At 45.0% G+C, this 18038-nt stretch overlaps 1 protein-coding gene across 1 annotated transcript in view; it reads right to left on the bottom strand.

Moving 5' to 3' along the window:
• SDHB (succinate dehydrogenase complex iron sulfur subunit B) overlaps positions 1-7995 on the bottom strand; it is a 126819-nt gene extending 118824 nt beyond the window's left edge. Inside the window, exon 1 of the mRNA XM_086921990.1 lies at positions 7859-7995. Within this exon, the coding sequence (XP_086778116.1) occupies positions 7859-7927 (69 nt within the window). The 5' untranslated portion in view covers positions 7928-7995. The remainder of the gene's footprint in view (positions 1-7858) is intronic.
• Positions 7996-18038: the final 10043 nt, after the last annotated feature.

Here is an 18038-nt window from a genome sequence, read left to right as displayed (position 1 = left end):
CATGCAGGTTTCAATCATAAAAATAAAAAAAACCTCTCTTCAGAAGATTTGTGCTCCTCTCAATTTAGTGAGTCACCTATATAACTTCTCACACTGGAACTGAGTGGTGTACTTTATTCTTTAAAGATACAAGACATACTATCATTTTTTATTTCTTATCTTCAATTCTGGATATAAAGTTTATACTTTTAAACTGGCACAAAGATAAAAATGTGTTTTACCTCCAAGGGTGATCTTTTAACTGAGTATCATAATTAGATAGCAACGAGTTATATGTATTCTTGTTATTGTCTTTAGCGGGGTCAAGAAATTCTACATGAACCACCATTGTCCTGAAGATGGTCTTACCGATTTGATATGACAGAGACCAAAACATTGACTCCTAAACCATTCCTCGGTCTTTAAACTTTTGTTAATTGATTTGACTGGAGTCTTGAATTATATGACATACTCATTTTGAAGATAGTTTTTATACATTGAGAACCAGAATATTTGTGTATGTTTAATATACATGCTCCCTGTTGACAAAGTTTGTTATCGCTGTATTCCCTTTTTCTTTGGATATAAAATGATTTATCTTTTGATACACCCGGTTGTTGAGATTGATTTTATTTGATTTATTTTTGAATTACTTTAAGCTATTGCAACAAGTGTCATTAGCCTCTTAAGTGCTTCGAACGTTCGGCGGCCGACGGCACCACTACCTCAGGAGTGCTGCAGTCGGCCGTTGAACATTCGAACCTCAGAGCTGCAATGGAACGTCCAGCACTGGAGCTGGACGTTCCATAGCCTTTAGGAGGTTAAATGTCACTAGATTTAAGATAACGTTATTGTTTTGACTACATTCATTTTTTTAATTAATTCCTTTGTAGGCATCTTTACCTCTTAACTAGTTGGACTGTAGCACTGCTGATGCTACTGGTGAGACTGCAGCACTGCTTGTACAGCCCACTCAAGTAGCTCTTACACAGGTCTCAAGCCTGCCACTGAAGAGCCTGTGTGTGGAGTTTACACTGCCATGTCGACTTGGCATTTATGACCCTTTGCCCAGCCTTTTATTATATATACGTCACCCCTAAGGTAGGTCCTAGGTAGCCCACTGGGTAGTGTGCAGTGTAATCAAAAGGTAGGACTTGTACTTTTAAGTTTTACATGTTTCATTATTGAGAGGCCTTCCCCTCTTATAGGTTAACCTTGAGAATTCCTTATTACATTTAATAAGCTGTAATTCCTAATTGAGGGAAGGTTGAGTTGTTATGTTTATTACCAACGGAAAGGTAATGATAAGACAGCTTTAATTGTAATGTTGGATAGGTCATTATTATTCTTCAGAACATGCCAGTTTTAAAAGTTACAAAAAAACACAGTTGATGGACAGAATGCAGAACAATGTCTTACATTCACCCCAGTACAAAGATCTGGGCCTAAATCCATCGTTTTTTTGCACTCCACACCACCCTAGGTCAGACAATGGCTATATGCAAATCAGCCTTGACCCTGTGCCTCATGGGAACAGTCCAGCCCGAACTACCAAGCGATGTCTTTCCTAGACCGGAATCAAGCATCGGTCCAGGGAAGACATGGCTTGGCAGTTCGGGCTGGACTGTTCCCATGAGGCACAGGGTCAGACTGATTTGCATATAGCCATGTCTGAACTGGGGTGGCAGAGTGGGCTAAAGAACGGTGATGGTTTAAACCCAGATCTTTTGACTGGGTGTGAGTGTTTGATTGATTCAGATGCTCCGTCCATCACCACCCCCTTTTGAACAGTTTTAAAAATTTGACATTTTCCTGCTCTTATACATTTGGGGCCTTATTAGGATGCCCGGCGGACTTTGCCCACCCGTCATCTCATCGTAAATCGGGACCGCCCGCCATAAGGGCGGGGGTCCCGGGGGTGCTATTAGGATGTGCCCGCTACAGTGGCGGGCACATCCTGTATTTTCAGCTCTCTGCACCGCCCACCACAATGCTGAAAATGCACTTTCACATTGTCATTTACAAAGCGGCAGGAACCGCGCGGTGCCAGCCGCTTTGTAAATGACAATGAAGGGGGGTATCACAGGTACCCCCCATGTGCACCCCCCACCTGTACTTCACTCTGGGGGCCCGCATGCCTTTCCGTGGCGGCATCGCCATCGCGGAAAGGCACTGAAAACCAGACATCATAATATGGCTGGCGGTGTCTATTAGATACCGCCACCATATTATTCCTTTTCCACCCCAGCTGCAAGGCGACCGGGGCGGAAAAGCAGCGGACGGTCTTTCTGTCCGCCGTGGTCCCCCCCGCCATCCTTATATGGAGAGGGCGAAATCTGGTTATGATATCGGACGGATTGCCTCCGCCAGGCTGGCGGTGGCTACCGCCAGCCTGGCGGAGGCAATCGCCCAATATCATAATGGACCCCTCGGTGTCTGTTGCCTGTCTCTGATTACTGGCTGGACGACAGTTCACTTTGTGTATTCCCATCTAGACAGCCACACACAAAGAAAGGCTTGGTGTGACTTCATGCATCTTCCTGGGAGGAAGAGAGGGAGGAGCTGGGCACAGCCTCACACACCTGAGTAGACTGGGCGCTGTCCACACACAAAGGGCTACATCCCCCACTGTAGTATTCTGGAGCCAGGTCAGGAAGAAAGGACCTTGGTGCATTTCTACAACCCTTCTTTGAAGTTACTCCCACTTCAAGGCACAACTGAACCTCCAAACCTATCAACTCAGTACACTTCTGGACCTGAAACTAACTTGCTCAGACGAACTGATGCGCTAAGGACTGCCCCTCAACTGGACTGCTGCTATGGAATACTGCTGTCTTACTGTGCTGCCCTATTGCTCTTTCTGACTAGACCATCATCACTTGACCCTAAGTGACTCCAAGTGCTAACCGACTACCCTCCTGTTCCTGTACCTGGTTAACTGGATGTGGATCCAGGTGCTTGCTCCAACTAAACCAATGCATCCTCTGCTGCAGGAGCTGAATCGACACATTACCGCTGTGAGAACAGAACCAGCGCATCGCACTTGGATCTGGCACATTGAATTTGGGACCAGCGTATCACCGCTACTGCAGGACATTCGATGCATCCCTTTGACTGCGTTGAGAAACCCAGCACATCGACTTCGGAACCAACGCATCTCGGAACTGGTGGTTTGTCTTCAGAACCAGAGCATCACCATTGTTGCGTGGAGAAAATCAATGCATCTCTTCGACTTTGGGATTGACACTGACTAATTGTTCGGCTGCTCCCCATATCTTGTTGCCTTGAAACAGGATAAAGATACTTTTGCTCAGTTGGACATGCGTGGGTCCTGTATCTGGCTACGCTCCATCATGGTCAGCATGAACTCATGACTTTGTCCAAGTCCAGCATGAACAATTAACTCTTTAGATGCTTGCTACTTCTAAGTGCTATTTTTGCATTTAATCTTAAAAATTCATATTCTGACTTCTACTTATTGGATTTTTGTTATTTTAGTCTGGTTTTATTTATAAAATCATAATATTTTTTCTAATCTGGTGTGGAGTCTTTTTGTGGTGTTTTCATTGTGTAACTGTTTGATGTGTTGCACAAATACTTTTCACATGGACTCAAGTGAAGCCTGCCTGCTCTGTGCCAAGCTACCAAGGGTGAGCACAGATTAATTTATGGTGTGTATCTGACTTACTACGACTAGGATTGTGGTTTGTGCTTGGACAGGGTGCATACCTCTGCCAACCAGAAATCTAATTTCTAACAATAAACAAAAGGTGAAGGGATGGCAGAATAGAGAAAGGGGCATTTGGTGAGACTCATGGGTAGATTCAGGGGCATTATGGAGAGATGGATTGATTTAGCAGAGGCCAATGGCATAGAGGCAGGGATGACATAGGAAACCATGGTGAGATTTTAAGAGTAGTGGCACGGACATTAACAGAAATACCCAAGGATGTGGGGAAAAATAAATAAAAATGCAAGTAAATCAGAGAGTACAGGAATTAGAAGAACTGCTGGAAAACTGCATTTCTACGGGGAAAGCAGGTGACAGGTTAAGAGCACAAAAGGAGAAACTGGAGCCCATGTTTGTGGCAGAGAAGCAGCTGGATGAGCATGCAAGAATGAGACAGGGGTGACAGAGGAAATAGGGTGAAAATGTACAGATTGGGAAAATGGGGATAGAACGGGATTGCAGTAGTTGCGGGAACTGGACACCTGTGGTACTAATGGAGGGGTCAGCAATTCAATAGTGCTGCTGGAACAAAAGGAGAGGGTGCAAGGAGGTTTCTGGGGGTAGGTAGATGGTCAAGAGTGTAGAATGAGTTTGAGGCACTACCAATGAAGCGGACAGAGGAAGGAAAGAAACACTAGAGGTAAGAAGGGAAGAAGGCACCAGTGACAGGAAGATATTATTCAGATGGGAAGGATCAGAGAAAAATCATGAGGCTGGCATTAATAAGTAGTTCTAACAGCTTTAGAAGATAAGGGTCACCAGGGTTTGCCAGACTAGTCTGTTTTTCACCAGTTGTCCAGCAGGCTACACAATTTGTAACCCATGTCCTAGTTTTTAGAGAGGGGTGACTGAAACAGAGTTAAGGAACATTTTTACGTGTTCCAGGCAGAATTAGTTAGCATCTCTTATCAAAAAGAAGCTCATTTAATGCCCAGGAGGCAGGGTTTAAAAGTAACATTTAATTTCTTCCTTGTACACTGTGTTTCTATGTTGATGCGCACAGCCATTTGTCATTCCGTGCTCCCTGGCCGATATAAAATGTTAGTACTTCTTCTGTTTCCTAAAATGTCATGCTTTTTAGTTTTCACAATTCGATCACCCTATTATAAGATCCATCTGTGACGAGCAGCTAAAGTCAAGGTTTTTGTTTAACATTCTAGGGCTTACAGTCCTGTTTTAAAACTATAAGTTTTAACAATGAAAAGAAAAATTCTGGACTAGAACGGTTAGTCATGCATTGACCTGGAAAACTGGGAGGGCTGTATAAGTGTACAGTGTGGCTCAAAAGGTGGAGCTATTTACATGACAGAATCCAGACACTTGAGTGTGGTGGGTGTTGATGGGTTGAGAGCAGAGAGTCAGGTGGAGACTGGGGGAGTATGTCCATGACAGGCTAGATCAGAAATTAAATATGGCTTGGCAGGGAGGCTGATCAGGTAGGAGACACTGAATTTTAACAGGTTCTTCTGGGCTGGCAGGGACGGACAGGCCTCCATCTGATGCCATTACATTGGGTCAAGATATTAGAGAATGGCCTGCTTCCACCAACGTACAGTGCATAAAGACAGTCCAGCCAACCAGTAGTTAAAGGAAGAACAGCACTGGACATAATATCACATTCACACATAGGAACACATTAGCACTCAAGGACGGCACTCAAACACAGCATTTGATACATATGTTTAAAAAAATGATTTTCTTCCAAATGTTGGTTTAACTGGTGTCCCAGATGCTCAGCAGTCCAACGGTCAGGGTAACCACCTTCTGCATTGACCTGGTTACAGAAAGACACTGTACCCTCACATCGTCATCACTCAAATTCTTGTAGCAGCAAGGAAAGTCAAGTGCCAAGTCCTCCATCACACACCTACACAGTGACTGACTGTGCAGGCTTTGTTGGACCTTGCAATGTCACTCATAAAATAACTCAAGGCACTTTCCTCCATCCCCCCCCCCCCCGCCCGCTCTGGCAGTCGAGAATTAATGAAAATGAGCCTCTGCTGATATTTAGCAGTGGCCCTGCGTCCCACTAGTAAAGGTAGACGAGCATTGGTGGCTTGAGACCGGCTCGAGGCAGATGTCCAGCTCTGGCTCGGTCCCAAGTTGCCTTGGAATCTCTTGTCAAAAGAAAGTAGAGAAGCTGTAGATTCTGCTCTTCTCTACACTATCAATCAACAAAAGGGGGGCTTTAGGGCTTTTTCTAGAGGTCCATCATACATGCCCTATCAAGCACTAACAACAGAAGTGGGTGTGAGGGGCCTAGGTAGTGTAGATGTGATAGAAAAGTGATTAAAACAGGTCAGATGGTCCCAAAAGACTTTTATCCAAGTTGGCTATCCACCTGATTAAAAACAACAAAAGAAGTGGCAGCTATATGACGTGATGGCTCAGTTTAGCTATGCTCAACTCTACAGGTTTTAATCACTTTTCTATCACATCTTCACTACCTAGGCCCCTCACACCCACTGCACCAAAGGGCAAGGAACAAAAGACTTCAGCTGAAAAGCCCCTTTATGGGTGCCCATCGGGTATTGCAGCCCCGACCCGACGAGGAGCAGGTCCATATGATGAAGCATGCCACCCAGCTGACTGGGTGTGTGAGGACCCTTGTTCCAACAGGAGGAATTCCCTTCCTCCCTTTCCGATTTACCCTGACAGAACACATTACCGGGGCTTTCTAACTCTCCTCTCACTTGTCTGATCATTTGAGGAACTGCATACCATTTGTTTTTAGTGCTTCTCTACACTAACACATAATTCTCCAGCGTGCACCACATGTGAATTTGCTCAGTATTAGAGGGTATTTGCATTCCTACAATAATATCGCAAAAATCCTGACACTAGTACCTCTTCTGCTGCACCAAGGGTCTTAGAGAATGAAGAGATAGTGCACAGTGGGAGGAGAGGCAGAAAGAATGCGTTTGGTGGAAGAGGGTTTGACAATCGGGTTGGTAAGCCTGAGAGACAGAAAGAAAGGACTTGGTGGAAGAGGGGCTGGTAAGCCTGCGAGCAAAAAAAGACAGAAGTACAAATAGAAAGGGGGTTTGGTAATAGGGCACACCACGAAAGCTAGGGGTGGTGGAAGAAAAAAAGATAAAAGAGAGATGGAGAAGGTGGGGCGAACAGAGATAGAGTCAGAAAGAATCATAGGCGAGTGTGAGAAAAAGTGACAAGAAAGATAACGAGATGGAAAGAGAGAGAAATATGGAGCAGATAGCAAGATGGAGGAAGAATGAGAGAAAGCAAGAGACTATGGGGCAGATTTATGTTAACTGGCGCATCCCCAGGGATGCGCCAGTTAATGTGCGCCACAGTGCGCCACAGCTACGCCACCCATGGTGCGCCGCATTTATAATGCGGCGCACCATGGTGCAAAAACGGCACAGATGCGTGACGTATCTGTGCCGGAAATGTGGCGCATTGCAGGAGTTGCGTCGCGACGCAGCTCCAGCAAGGCTCGGGGGTGCCCCTTCTACACAATGCTGCGTCAAGACCTACGCCTGCTTCAAGCAGGCGCAGGGTTTTGACGCAGCATTGGCCTGAAAGTGACTGAGTGAAATCTCATAGATTTCACTCAGCCACTTTCAGGAAGCGTTCCTGCGCAGGAACGCCTCCTTATGGCGCAGGGCTTTACAACGTGACGCATCTCCTAGATGCGTCACGTTGCGCCGCTGTTGCGTCAAATAAAGTGACGCAATTGCGGCGCAAAGAGGCGCAAGGCCATCATAAATCTGCCCCTATGTATATTGGCAGTATATGCTACTGTTTTCCTCTTATTGCCAAACCAAACTCCTAGCTCTTCTCTTCAATTATCTGGCTTGCACACCTCTAGTCTGTATACTGGTGCATGGCTGTCTGAGTACCGCAAATTATCACTACACTCCGACAGCCTCATCGGTAGCAGTTTCGCAGCCTACCAAATCCACTAAAGCATGCCAAGCTACCCATAAGAGTACCTTTACTTTTCTTGTTCAAGAAGAAGTTCAGATAATCAAGGGCATAAAATCCAGATGTGCCAGCGAGCGAGGCCATTTGAAGTTACATAAGTATTGACAGTCGCACCTATAACTGTTAACAACGAAAAGAGAAAAGTGACACCCGGTAATTAGATCGATGGTTGCAAAACCACCTCTCCCTGCTCCTCCTCACCTGAAGTCCGCTAGATACCGTCCGCAACAACAATTCCGATCGTTTCAAGGAGACTCCGAGAGCTGCCATCTTCTGTCTTGTGAGTGACCCTGCTAGAGCTCCGCCTATATTCCCGACATGCACCCTGCGCTATACTGTTAAGGGATAGAAAGCGAGTGAGGCGGCCATATTGGGATAGTCAGAACACAGCGCTCTATCAAAGAACTAGAATGCGATTTTCGTATTTTGTAAAGCGAAAAGTTGTAGAGACGATGCAGCTGACAGGTGAATGGACAGGCTCCTAGCATTTACCGCCTGCCTAGGAAACATGGCATGTTCTCAGTGATCGCGGCAATGTGTTTATTTATGGAACGCGTCCAGTAAGCGTTTTGTTATGCAAATGGTGTTTTGAGTTGAGGCTTTGCCCCTGAAATACACAAAGCACCGAGACGTCACGATATGGCTGAGTGATAGGTTGGGATTAGAATGTAGATTTTCCTGGTAATTAATGACGGAAAGTCTTAATTGTATTAAAGACAGGGATGCGAGTATTATGCTTTCTAACATTGAATTAATTTTAATAGCAGCCAAGATAAGCACTGAAAACTACAGTTACCAGAGGGCCAAGCAAACCACTGACCAATGGGAACAGACAGAATCAACCACAGTAACCAATGGGAGAGCAGTCCCAAGTATAACGCTAGTACTGACTGCGAACAGCTCTCTTTTCGTCCGCGAGCAGACTATATAACATCCATAAACAGAGGGAACATAGAATACACAATACAAAAGGCTAGAGTCCAAGTAAAGACATTTTGACCACAAACCAGCAGAGACATCCTCCCAGGTCAAACAGGTTACTTTAGAAGCCATCCCAGAGTCATTGGATGATCATTCAATTACTGTAGAAGTCATTTTTGCGTCTTCAGACATCATCAAGCTCTTGAAGTCATCAGCAAAGTTTAGAAACTTGAGCCTGATGATTTCAGGATGGCTTGAAAATGACCACTTGATTAATTCACAAAATAAGAATCTTCCTGATGACTGAGGATGATTTGAAAATGAGTTGAAGATTACTTTTTAGGTTGACAGTGTTCCTGATGACTTCAAGATAATTTAAAATTACCATCTGATTACTTCAGAGGGATTAACGAAATTAAATTTTCTGTCCACTATTTTGGTTGCATTTTCATCAGGAATGCTGAGCCTTTTGGCTGATTAATGAATACTGAAAACTATTTAGCTACTACATGGGTCGCCTGTAACATCCAATTGGGCAAACAAAGTGCTTCAGAAAAATTGTGTTAAAGGTAATTTGGGTGGATATTTTTACTGTTTTTATTAGATCTAAATACACCAGGGCGGAAACTAAAAGGCATGAGTGCAGGTGCACTTAACAGCAATAAAGTTAGTAAATCTGAATTATTTTTGTGTGTGTATTTCTTTAAATTCTTATTTTCCTTACATTATAAAGTAGTTTTCACTTGCTATAGACTAATTAAAGCAGAAAATGCTTTGCAGCATCATCCACCAGCTGCTGCATTCTTGGACCTGACATCTTTTGGTGTGTTTCCCCTGTCTTTTTACTTTCTGATCCCCTTTTTTTACACTTTTTCACTGATATTCAGTGCTCAAGTGAAAGTGCTCCTGCTGTAAAATTGTGTTATGATTGATTTCCCATGATTAACATATTTGATTTATTTAGTAGTAAGTCCCTAGTACAGTGCACTGTGTGTGCCAAGGGCCTGTAAATCAAATGCTACTAGTGGCCTGCAGCACTGGTTGTGCCACCCACACAAGTAGCCTTTCAAAGTTGTCTCAGACCTGCCACATCAGTGTCTGTGCGCAATGTTTACTGCCATGTAGACCTGGCAAGTGAACCCACATGCCAGGTCCTAACCTTCCCTCTTACTACATGTAAGACAACCTTAAGTTAGGCCTAAGGTACCCCCATGGGCAGGGTGCAGTGTATGTGAAAGGCAGGACATGTACTGGTGTGTTTTATATGGCCTGATAGAGAAATACTTCCAATTTCGTGTTCACTATTACAAGGACTTGTTCTCCTGTAGGCTAACATTGGAGCTGCCTTTTACAAGTTTAACTTTCCATTGGGAACAGTTAGAGATGTGGAGTTTAGGCTCTCTGAACTCAGAATTTTAGTGAAGGTTCTTTTATAATTGTATGTTTGAAAAATCCACATTTAGAAAGTGGGTGCTCTCTTGTTTAACCATACTGTGTGCCTCTTCCTGTTTGTGTATTCAACATCTGGTTTTGGAGTGACAGGGGCTGGGGATGTGCATTTACTCTAGACAGATACGGGGGGTGAGGTGTGTCCTGTCTTTACTGTGTGGCTCATAGAAAGGCTGAATAGACCTTTCTGCATTTAGAGTAGTGGCAGGAGTTTTCACTAGCACTTGAATAGGCTGTGTCTGCTCAGCACAATGCTGTCTCCACCCCCTGTAGCGAAGCTGTACCAGGGAGGATAAAACTGGTTTTTACTGAGCCAAGAGACTTTCTGCCCAAAAGTGTAAGAGAAACGTGGTATAAATGTTGGGGCCCTGACCCCAGAACTTTAGAACACTTTTAGATTAAGGACCCTGCCAAGTAGAAGAGCTTGAAGGGCTGCAAGGAGGAGTAATGCCCCTTTGCTGTTTGTTGCTTTGCTGGATTGGCCTGCAGTTGCTTCTTCTGCCTGGGCAGTGAAAGGACTGGCCTGAACTTTCTTTGAATCCTGCTGTTAAAAGTTTCTCCAAGGGTTTGAAGTAGAGCTTGCCTCGTGTTGGAAGTCTCAGACACACCAAAGACTTCACCATCCTTTGGGTACCTGCATCTGGCCCTACGTGTTTCCGCTGCCAGAGGAAAAGAGCAACTTAATGCCGTCAATGATGCTGCTGCCGGCTCGTGACCTATTGGCACCACAGAGACCACATCCCGCTTTGCACCGCACCCCTGGTCTCACCGATGCTGCCACCACCAAGTCGCTGTTTGCACTGTGACCTGAGGGAACAGCACTTCGCACCACCTCGCTTCGCATCGCCACCCTGGTATCCCCTCCGATGACGCTCCCCTCTGACATCGATGTCACTGCTTGAACCGTGGCCTGGGGGCACCACTCATAAGTTACTCGACACACTGCCCCGTCCCACTCCGCAGCCTTGGCCCACTGATGCTGGCACCATCGACTCCCGATCGCCTACCGACGACAGTGCTTTCGCAACGATGACTCTGCTACTTGCACCATAACCTGCCAGCAGCACAACAAGCACCGCCTTGCGTAGCAGCTTTGGTCTCATTGATGCCGCTGGATGCCATCACCTGGACGTTGCCTGCTCTGCAACCTGAGGGGACCGCACAACTCTACTTCGCACCTCAGCCCAATGCCTGCTGTCGCCAGAGATCCTAACTTCAACCTTACGGAGTTCGATCTGCAACGTGTGTGATTTCAAGGGCCTAACGACTCCTGCACCTACCTTTGGAGCTCATCACAAGTGCCCCAACTCCCTACATTACCAAGGTTTTTTTGTGGGTCTTCCCGACATCATAGCTGGCCCACGACCTTGCAGTCGGCCTGAACTGTTGGCAGTGGTGGCTGGTGACATTTGAAAGTGTTGGGGCGTAAACTTTCAGTCGCAGAGCACAGCGGCGAGCGTGCGCTGCATGCAAACCCGAACAGTTTAAGAGGGTTCGGGGGGATTCTCCCCCTTAGAACATTTTGAAAAAAGAGTGGGTAAATGGTGCATTTTCAAGCACATTTGAGAAGCAAGAAGGTTAATAAAGCAATTGTGAAAGTGCAGTTATTACATTAATAAAGGGATGTCATATAACAACATGTAGATAGAAATGTTTCTGAAGCTTGGCCCTGCCAGTGCCACGCACCTCTGAGCAATATGCACGCTGTGTGCCAGCAGGGCTTAGCATCAGAAACATTTCTATAGTTCTGTTTTTCTATTACAGAAAATCACTAGAAATGGGCTCCTGACCAGCAGCAGTTATCTGGCATGCATTTCAAAACACTGTGATTTGATTTTGATTTGATTTTGGGTTTTGTAGAGCGCACAGCTACCCTTAGGCATCCCGGCGCTAGTGAACACAGTCCTGTAGGGTGGGAAGTCAAGTGGGGGAGTGCTCAGGGGAAGAGTAGGGTCTTCAGTCTTTTCCTAAATCTGAGGTGGTTTTGTTCCTGCCTCAGGGAGAGTGGGAGGACATTCCATAGTCTGGGGGCATTGTACGAAAACAGGCGACCGCCTGTTCTGGCCTTCCTAATTCTGGGGACTTTTGCCAGGGAGAGGGAGTTAGATCTAAGTTGTCTGCTTGATTGTTGATGGGACACAAGAGGCCTGAGGATGGGAGGGCCTTCATTGTGCAGTATTCTATGGGCAATGCACAGGGTCTTGAAGTTGACCCGTTCCTTGACTGGCAGCCAGTGCAGACTTCTAAGGGCTGGCTTGGCCGAGTTCCTTGCTGCGGTTCCTGTGAGTATTCTTGCCGCCGCATTTTGAGCACATTGGAGTCTGTGGACTACAGAGACTGGGGCCCCCAGATATAGGACATTCCCATAGTCCAATCTGGAGTTCACCAGCCCCTGCATCAAGAGCTTCCTGGATTGAGGGGGGAGTAGATGGAGGATCTTTCGTGCCATCTTCATAAGGCCGAAGCACGTTCCCACAGTTTTCCTCGCTTGTGTTTTGAAACTGAGCTCCTGGTCCAGCCATATCCCTAGGCTTTTTACTTCGGATTTTGGGGATGGTGGAGATCCCATGCATGGTGGCCAGGGAAGAGGTGTGGGGATTTTATTTGGGTTTCCTAGGAGGAGTATTTCTGATTTTTCCCAGTTCAGTTTCAACCGGGACTCGCACATCCATTGGTGCACTTTTTCCAGACAGCTAAATAAATTGGCGAGGGCGTTGTCTGATTGATTGAGGGAAACGACGAGCTGGGTGTCATCGGCGTACATTATTGATTTGATCCCAAAAGGTTTGACAACATCCTCGAGGGGTGCCATGTACACGTTAAAAAGTGTGGGGCTCAGGGAGGACCCCTGGGGCACCCCACACTTGACTGTGTGGTCTAATGATGTTGAACATTCATGTCCTCTCTTGAAGCTGGCCTTTACTAGGTTTAATCAATAGCTGTCCCAAATGCAGAGTGATCTAAATCTATGGAAAACTGCACTTCGAAAAATAGATCAGTGGACTATTGGTAATAAATCAGTGACGTTATCAAGTATCTGGTTCCAGAGCTCTCAGGGCTCTGTACAAATGGATGGTGCAGGTGCAGGTTCTTTATCATTATACACCACCATTCTAACCATCACTGGCACTCCAGAAAGCATCCACTGCACCACATTCATGACTCACGGAGCTCCTTGGTATTCCAGTATTAGGATCCAACACATAGCTCTGCGAAAGCACCTCGTTCCTAACAAACAATTAGGTGAAAATGCCTCTGCTTTTCCAATACTAAGTTGCCACACAGATCTCTGCTAGCCACGTGACTATGGCTATGACTTGAAGCAACCTTGGTACTCGAGTGCTGAGCTTCAAAGAGGCCCTTTATAATGCTCCAATTGCTATTATGTCATCTAGCAATCGGTTTTTACAATTTGTTTGTTTTTAGAGCCTATGTATTATTATCAAGAGAACTGATAAGTTTTTTCTGATGACAACAGCAACTGGCCATCTAACAGAACTACTTAATGTTTTTATGTGAGCGATGCGTACAAGTGAAATAAGCTCACATGCTTTTACCAGCAAAATGGCTCTGTGGGTTAATTTATTGTAGCTGCTAGAATCTTCTGTCACCTGCAAGTCACACGTTTGAATAGCAGCTAGATTGCCAGAGCCTATAATACATCTAAGACCAGTGATTCGAGTGCTATCAAATTGGGTAATGCCTAGTAAATACAGTACTTAGCAATCGGAAATCTACAATATGGAGCACTATATATTAACAAATTACAATAACAAAGTGCTTTCTTAATTTGCTTTCAATAGGGAGAAACATAAATATCTGCATAGTTATGCAAACCTTGCTTGCCATATTTTAATATTACTTATTAATTATAAGGGGTTTCCAATGTATTCATCTCCTGTCTGAAACTACACTTTCAAAGGAATTAAAAACTATGGTCAGGATGAGAAGTAAAGTGATTGGTACGGAACCAATGTCAGCGGGCTCGATAATTCTCGCCTCAGTGCCTCTCTAACCATGGGTCCCACGCTGCAACTCTGGGCAATAGCTTGCTTAATCTCCACAAAGGCCCCCTCGCTGCTGGGGATGCCTGGCTTCACCTTGGGGATGCCCAATAGGGACCATCTCACAGGGAAAGCCAGGACGGGTTCCCCAGCGGCACTCAGCGCCAAGAAACCCCGGGATGAACGTGCGCTCTACAAATTCATACTAACACAACATAAGAACATAACAAGTATAAAAAGTAACTAATATATGGATGCTTAAATACATAATTGATTGGAAACTGAAGTACTGTGAAAGAGCCACCTGCACTAGGAAACAAGATGCTTCCTATCGCCACAGTGCTTTTGAAATACTATGGAAGCAATTCAGTTCAGAAGCACCTATCCTGAAAGTCGGATGCAAGGCAACCCTGCTCCGAGGAAGATAGTGTTAAATCATTTGCTAGAAGAATGGGAATCGGCGAATAATTTAAGAACATCATTTGAAACAGCTGAAACCACGTTCAAGTAAATGCAGAATGAAAGAATGGCATGAACAAATTGTAAAGAATGCGTCAATAAGAAAGACAACTTTTACACCTCACGATATATGCAATCATATTGGATCGTTCTTGAAAATCCCTAATTTAGGGAGAGGTTGAGACTGAGCTAGTAATAACGACATTCTCTGCTTTTTCCATTGGTCACTGTTTTTCAGTTTCTAACTTCCTCTTTCTTTCCCCCTTTTGAGTTCTCTCTCTCTCTTTTTTTCTCTGAGTGACAGTCTGATATGGAAAAATATGTGCAGGTGGGCTCAATCTACAACTACTGGCTCAAAAGCCCCAGCATAGAAAACAAAAAAAGGGATTTGTAATTCGCAAAGAATGTGAGTTTGAGAATCAAAGCGTCTGTGACCCCAATAGCTCTAAGTACATTTGCCCATGACCCTGAGTGATTCCTCAATTCCACAGTGAGCAGCTCTAGCATACATAATTTCATTTATGGAAATGTGTACTTATTTGGTTAGAAAATTGAGCTTTGTGCAGTTTTTGGTCAAAGTACTCAGAAACCTTGTAAAAGTATGCTACATTTACATGGGATAGTTGATACTTTTATACTTTTCTGCCTTAATATGAATTGCAGAAACGTAGGTCATCTGTTCGTATTTGTAAGTTGCCATGCGAATGACATGCCGCAGTCCAAAGAATTTGCCACACAACTATTCTGAGAGTAAAAATGAGCGAACGTAAAAATTACGAGACAACACAGATCTGGAGGGAAAATATTATTTTCAAATGCACAGAACCCTCTCTGCTTTTGCTGTGTTCTTCACCCTTCCTCGGACGTTGCTTGCTGAGCCGGTCGAACCTGGGAATGTCCAGGTGACAAGGGGCTTCTTCACGCCACAGTCATTTGAAGGAACATTCACCTACTACTGCAATCTGATTGGCGGCGAACATCAGTGTCTGTGTAGCGAAAAAAGTGAAGGAATCCTCATCGTGCTTCCTTCAGTTAGACTCCAGAGTGCGGTATGGAGTTCCCTACAAATGACGGCCCTTAGACTTAGAGTAGGCTCAGACTGAGTGTGTGGCAGCAATTTCTAGCCCTTAATTTAATGAATACAATAAAAAAATAAACTTACCGGGCATCTCCATTCTCCTCCGATCCCTTGCGTCTCCTCTGCTCTGCAACGTGGTGGAACTAACTTCTCCCCGCTCTTTTCTTTTGCAAATTCTAAATGGCCAAATCAGGAGACTGGATGCGATGGGAGGCGGCTGACCCTTGTTTACTTCTTCGTACCCTGGCATTTGATAGGGCATGGCACCACCCACGCGCGCGGCACCCAATAATAGATTGCTGCGAGGTAGACCATTGGGACCAACCAATCCTGGCGCCTAAGGGGGCACAGATACCATTCGCCCCTTTCAACCCTGAGGGCTGCGGCCCTGGGGGTGCTGTATGAAACAGCAACCCCTTGGGTCCCTCGCTAAGGGGGAAGAGTAAGCGCATGCGCGGGCTGAATAAAACCCAAAAATACACATGCGCAGTTTGTGCACTTTTGCTGCAGCTGAGTGATTGAACTGTCACTCAAGCTGAGCAGCTCAGCCCAGCCCCACCCCCTGGTGCTCCTGCCCCCTCCTGCATCATGTTTCACACCAGCCCCCCACCCTCACCAATGTGGCAAGTATAAGGCGCAAAATAAGACCAATGGCGTTGGAGCGCTGTACATATGCACCGGATTACATTACAGAAGGTCAGATTCATTTGATTTATTGCTCATATGGTGTTGCCTGCCCCTCCCACCACCCTTGTGTCGCCGTTTGCACCCTCTGTTGCTGCCAGTCCTTCCAACAGAAAAATCATGTTTGTAGTGATATGCAGTTCTTCATTGAAAAACATAATTCGCCTTGCCATCCTCCTCAGAAATGTTTCTTATCAAACTGAACTCCAAGCCAGGCTCAGGATAATGCCAATAGTTGTCTTGAAGACAACACTGTTGGTTTTGCCAATGCTTGTTGTTTTCTGGCAGCCCGATTTAGCATAATTGTTGTGGCTCGACACCATTTTTGAGAACATTTTAATAAAGTAAAGAGTTAAAAGTTGAGACTAAATACAAGTTTTCAACCAAAACAAAAAATGTATTTCATTTTCGAAAGAAAGTGAAACGCACTTGTCCAACGGAATGGCATTACCTGGAGGTACCATGATAAAGTAAAGCCGGAGCTAAACTTTACCCGGTGGTTTACTTTTGTCCTTTTTCTATTTCACATTGCTTAAACGGAAGTTGCCCTCGAGTACCGGAAGCGGGCCCATACAGCCAGAGTGGCGAGGAGAGACAAAGAGGAGGAAGTGCTGTGCCAAGTGACCGACTGCTGATCACATGCGATCTTATGTTTCCAGGAGAGTGGAAGGGAGACGCATTGCAGGAACCTCGTCGGTATGGATTGTTTCTTTTGAAGAGGGAGAAGTAGCTTCCCATCTTCAAACTGCTGGGCTGTCTCATTGCTGCGTTTAAAGGCGGGAAACTCCCTGTTGTGGGGGGTGAAGGATAACACCAGAAGAGGTTTCAGATCAGAAGTAATTTATTTAGATAACGGCCCACAGGGAGCCAGGAGTCAGCAGCGCGCTATTAGGCAAAGCGATAACGAATGATAAGCAGTGACAGCTGTGACGTCACATAAATCATCTCCGAGCATTCGGAGATGACGTATGTCGTGCGCTACAATGAACAGAGAAAACACATTCCATAAATAGCAGGAGAGCAATTCACAACATTTCCCTTTTTTCCCAACAAAATGCAAAAATAGAAATCAAATAAAGTAACCACTATTCTACAACATAATCGTCAAAACGTTTGGGCATTCTAACTATTCTTTCAGATCTGGATTTGGTACACACGGAATCATGCATGTCGGCATTAACAACCTCCCCCCTTGTGGGTGCATTATGCCCACTGGACAAAACAGTATCAGAATTTCTTAGGTCAGTCTCATTCAACCTGTCTTCCTCTCGGGAGGAATTTAGCCATCCTCCATTACTTCTAGTGTCAAACAGATTGTCCTCATTGCCTGAAGGACTTTGCTTCTCTGAGACATCTTCCCATTCCAGTATGCTTTCATCAAGGCCAATCTCTTCCCCTTCCTTGTCTTTCATTATAATTTTCTCTTGTCCTTTCTTCAATTTGATGACATCATCTTTGCTTCTCCAACCTTTTCCCTCAATGCACACTGACCCTCTAGATGCTTCACAAACCCTTACCGGGTCACTGTACACAGATTCACCCTTGGTCACTTTGCAAGGTTTCTTCACTAGGAACCAATCTCCTACTTCTATTTCCTTGTCTTTAGCTCTGTTTGTCATATCTGCGTACTTCTTGATTTTTTCCTGCTTACACACAATTTTCCCTTTTACCTTGAGTTCATTTTCGTTTATTTCATGAGTTGTACTATTCCCCTTGTACCAATCACCAAATTTAGGGGTAAGCATATCATTGCATTTCCTCCCCCGCATCAAATAGAAAGGTGTGT

Source organism: Lissotriton vulgaris, chromosome 5 (assembly GCF_964263255.1).
Source record: "Lissotriton vulgaris chromosome 5, aLisVul1.2, whole genome shotgun sequence".
Classification (NCBI taxonomy): Eukaryota; Metazoa; Chordata; class Amphibia; order Caudata; family Salamandridae; genus Lissotriton; species Lissotriton vulgaris.
The sequence above is the reverse complement of the archived record's forward strand: the minus strand, read 5'-3'. Positions and strand labels throughout refer to the sequence as shown.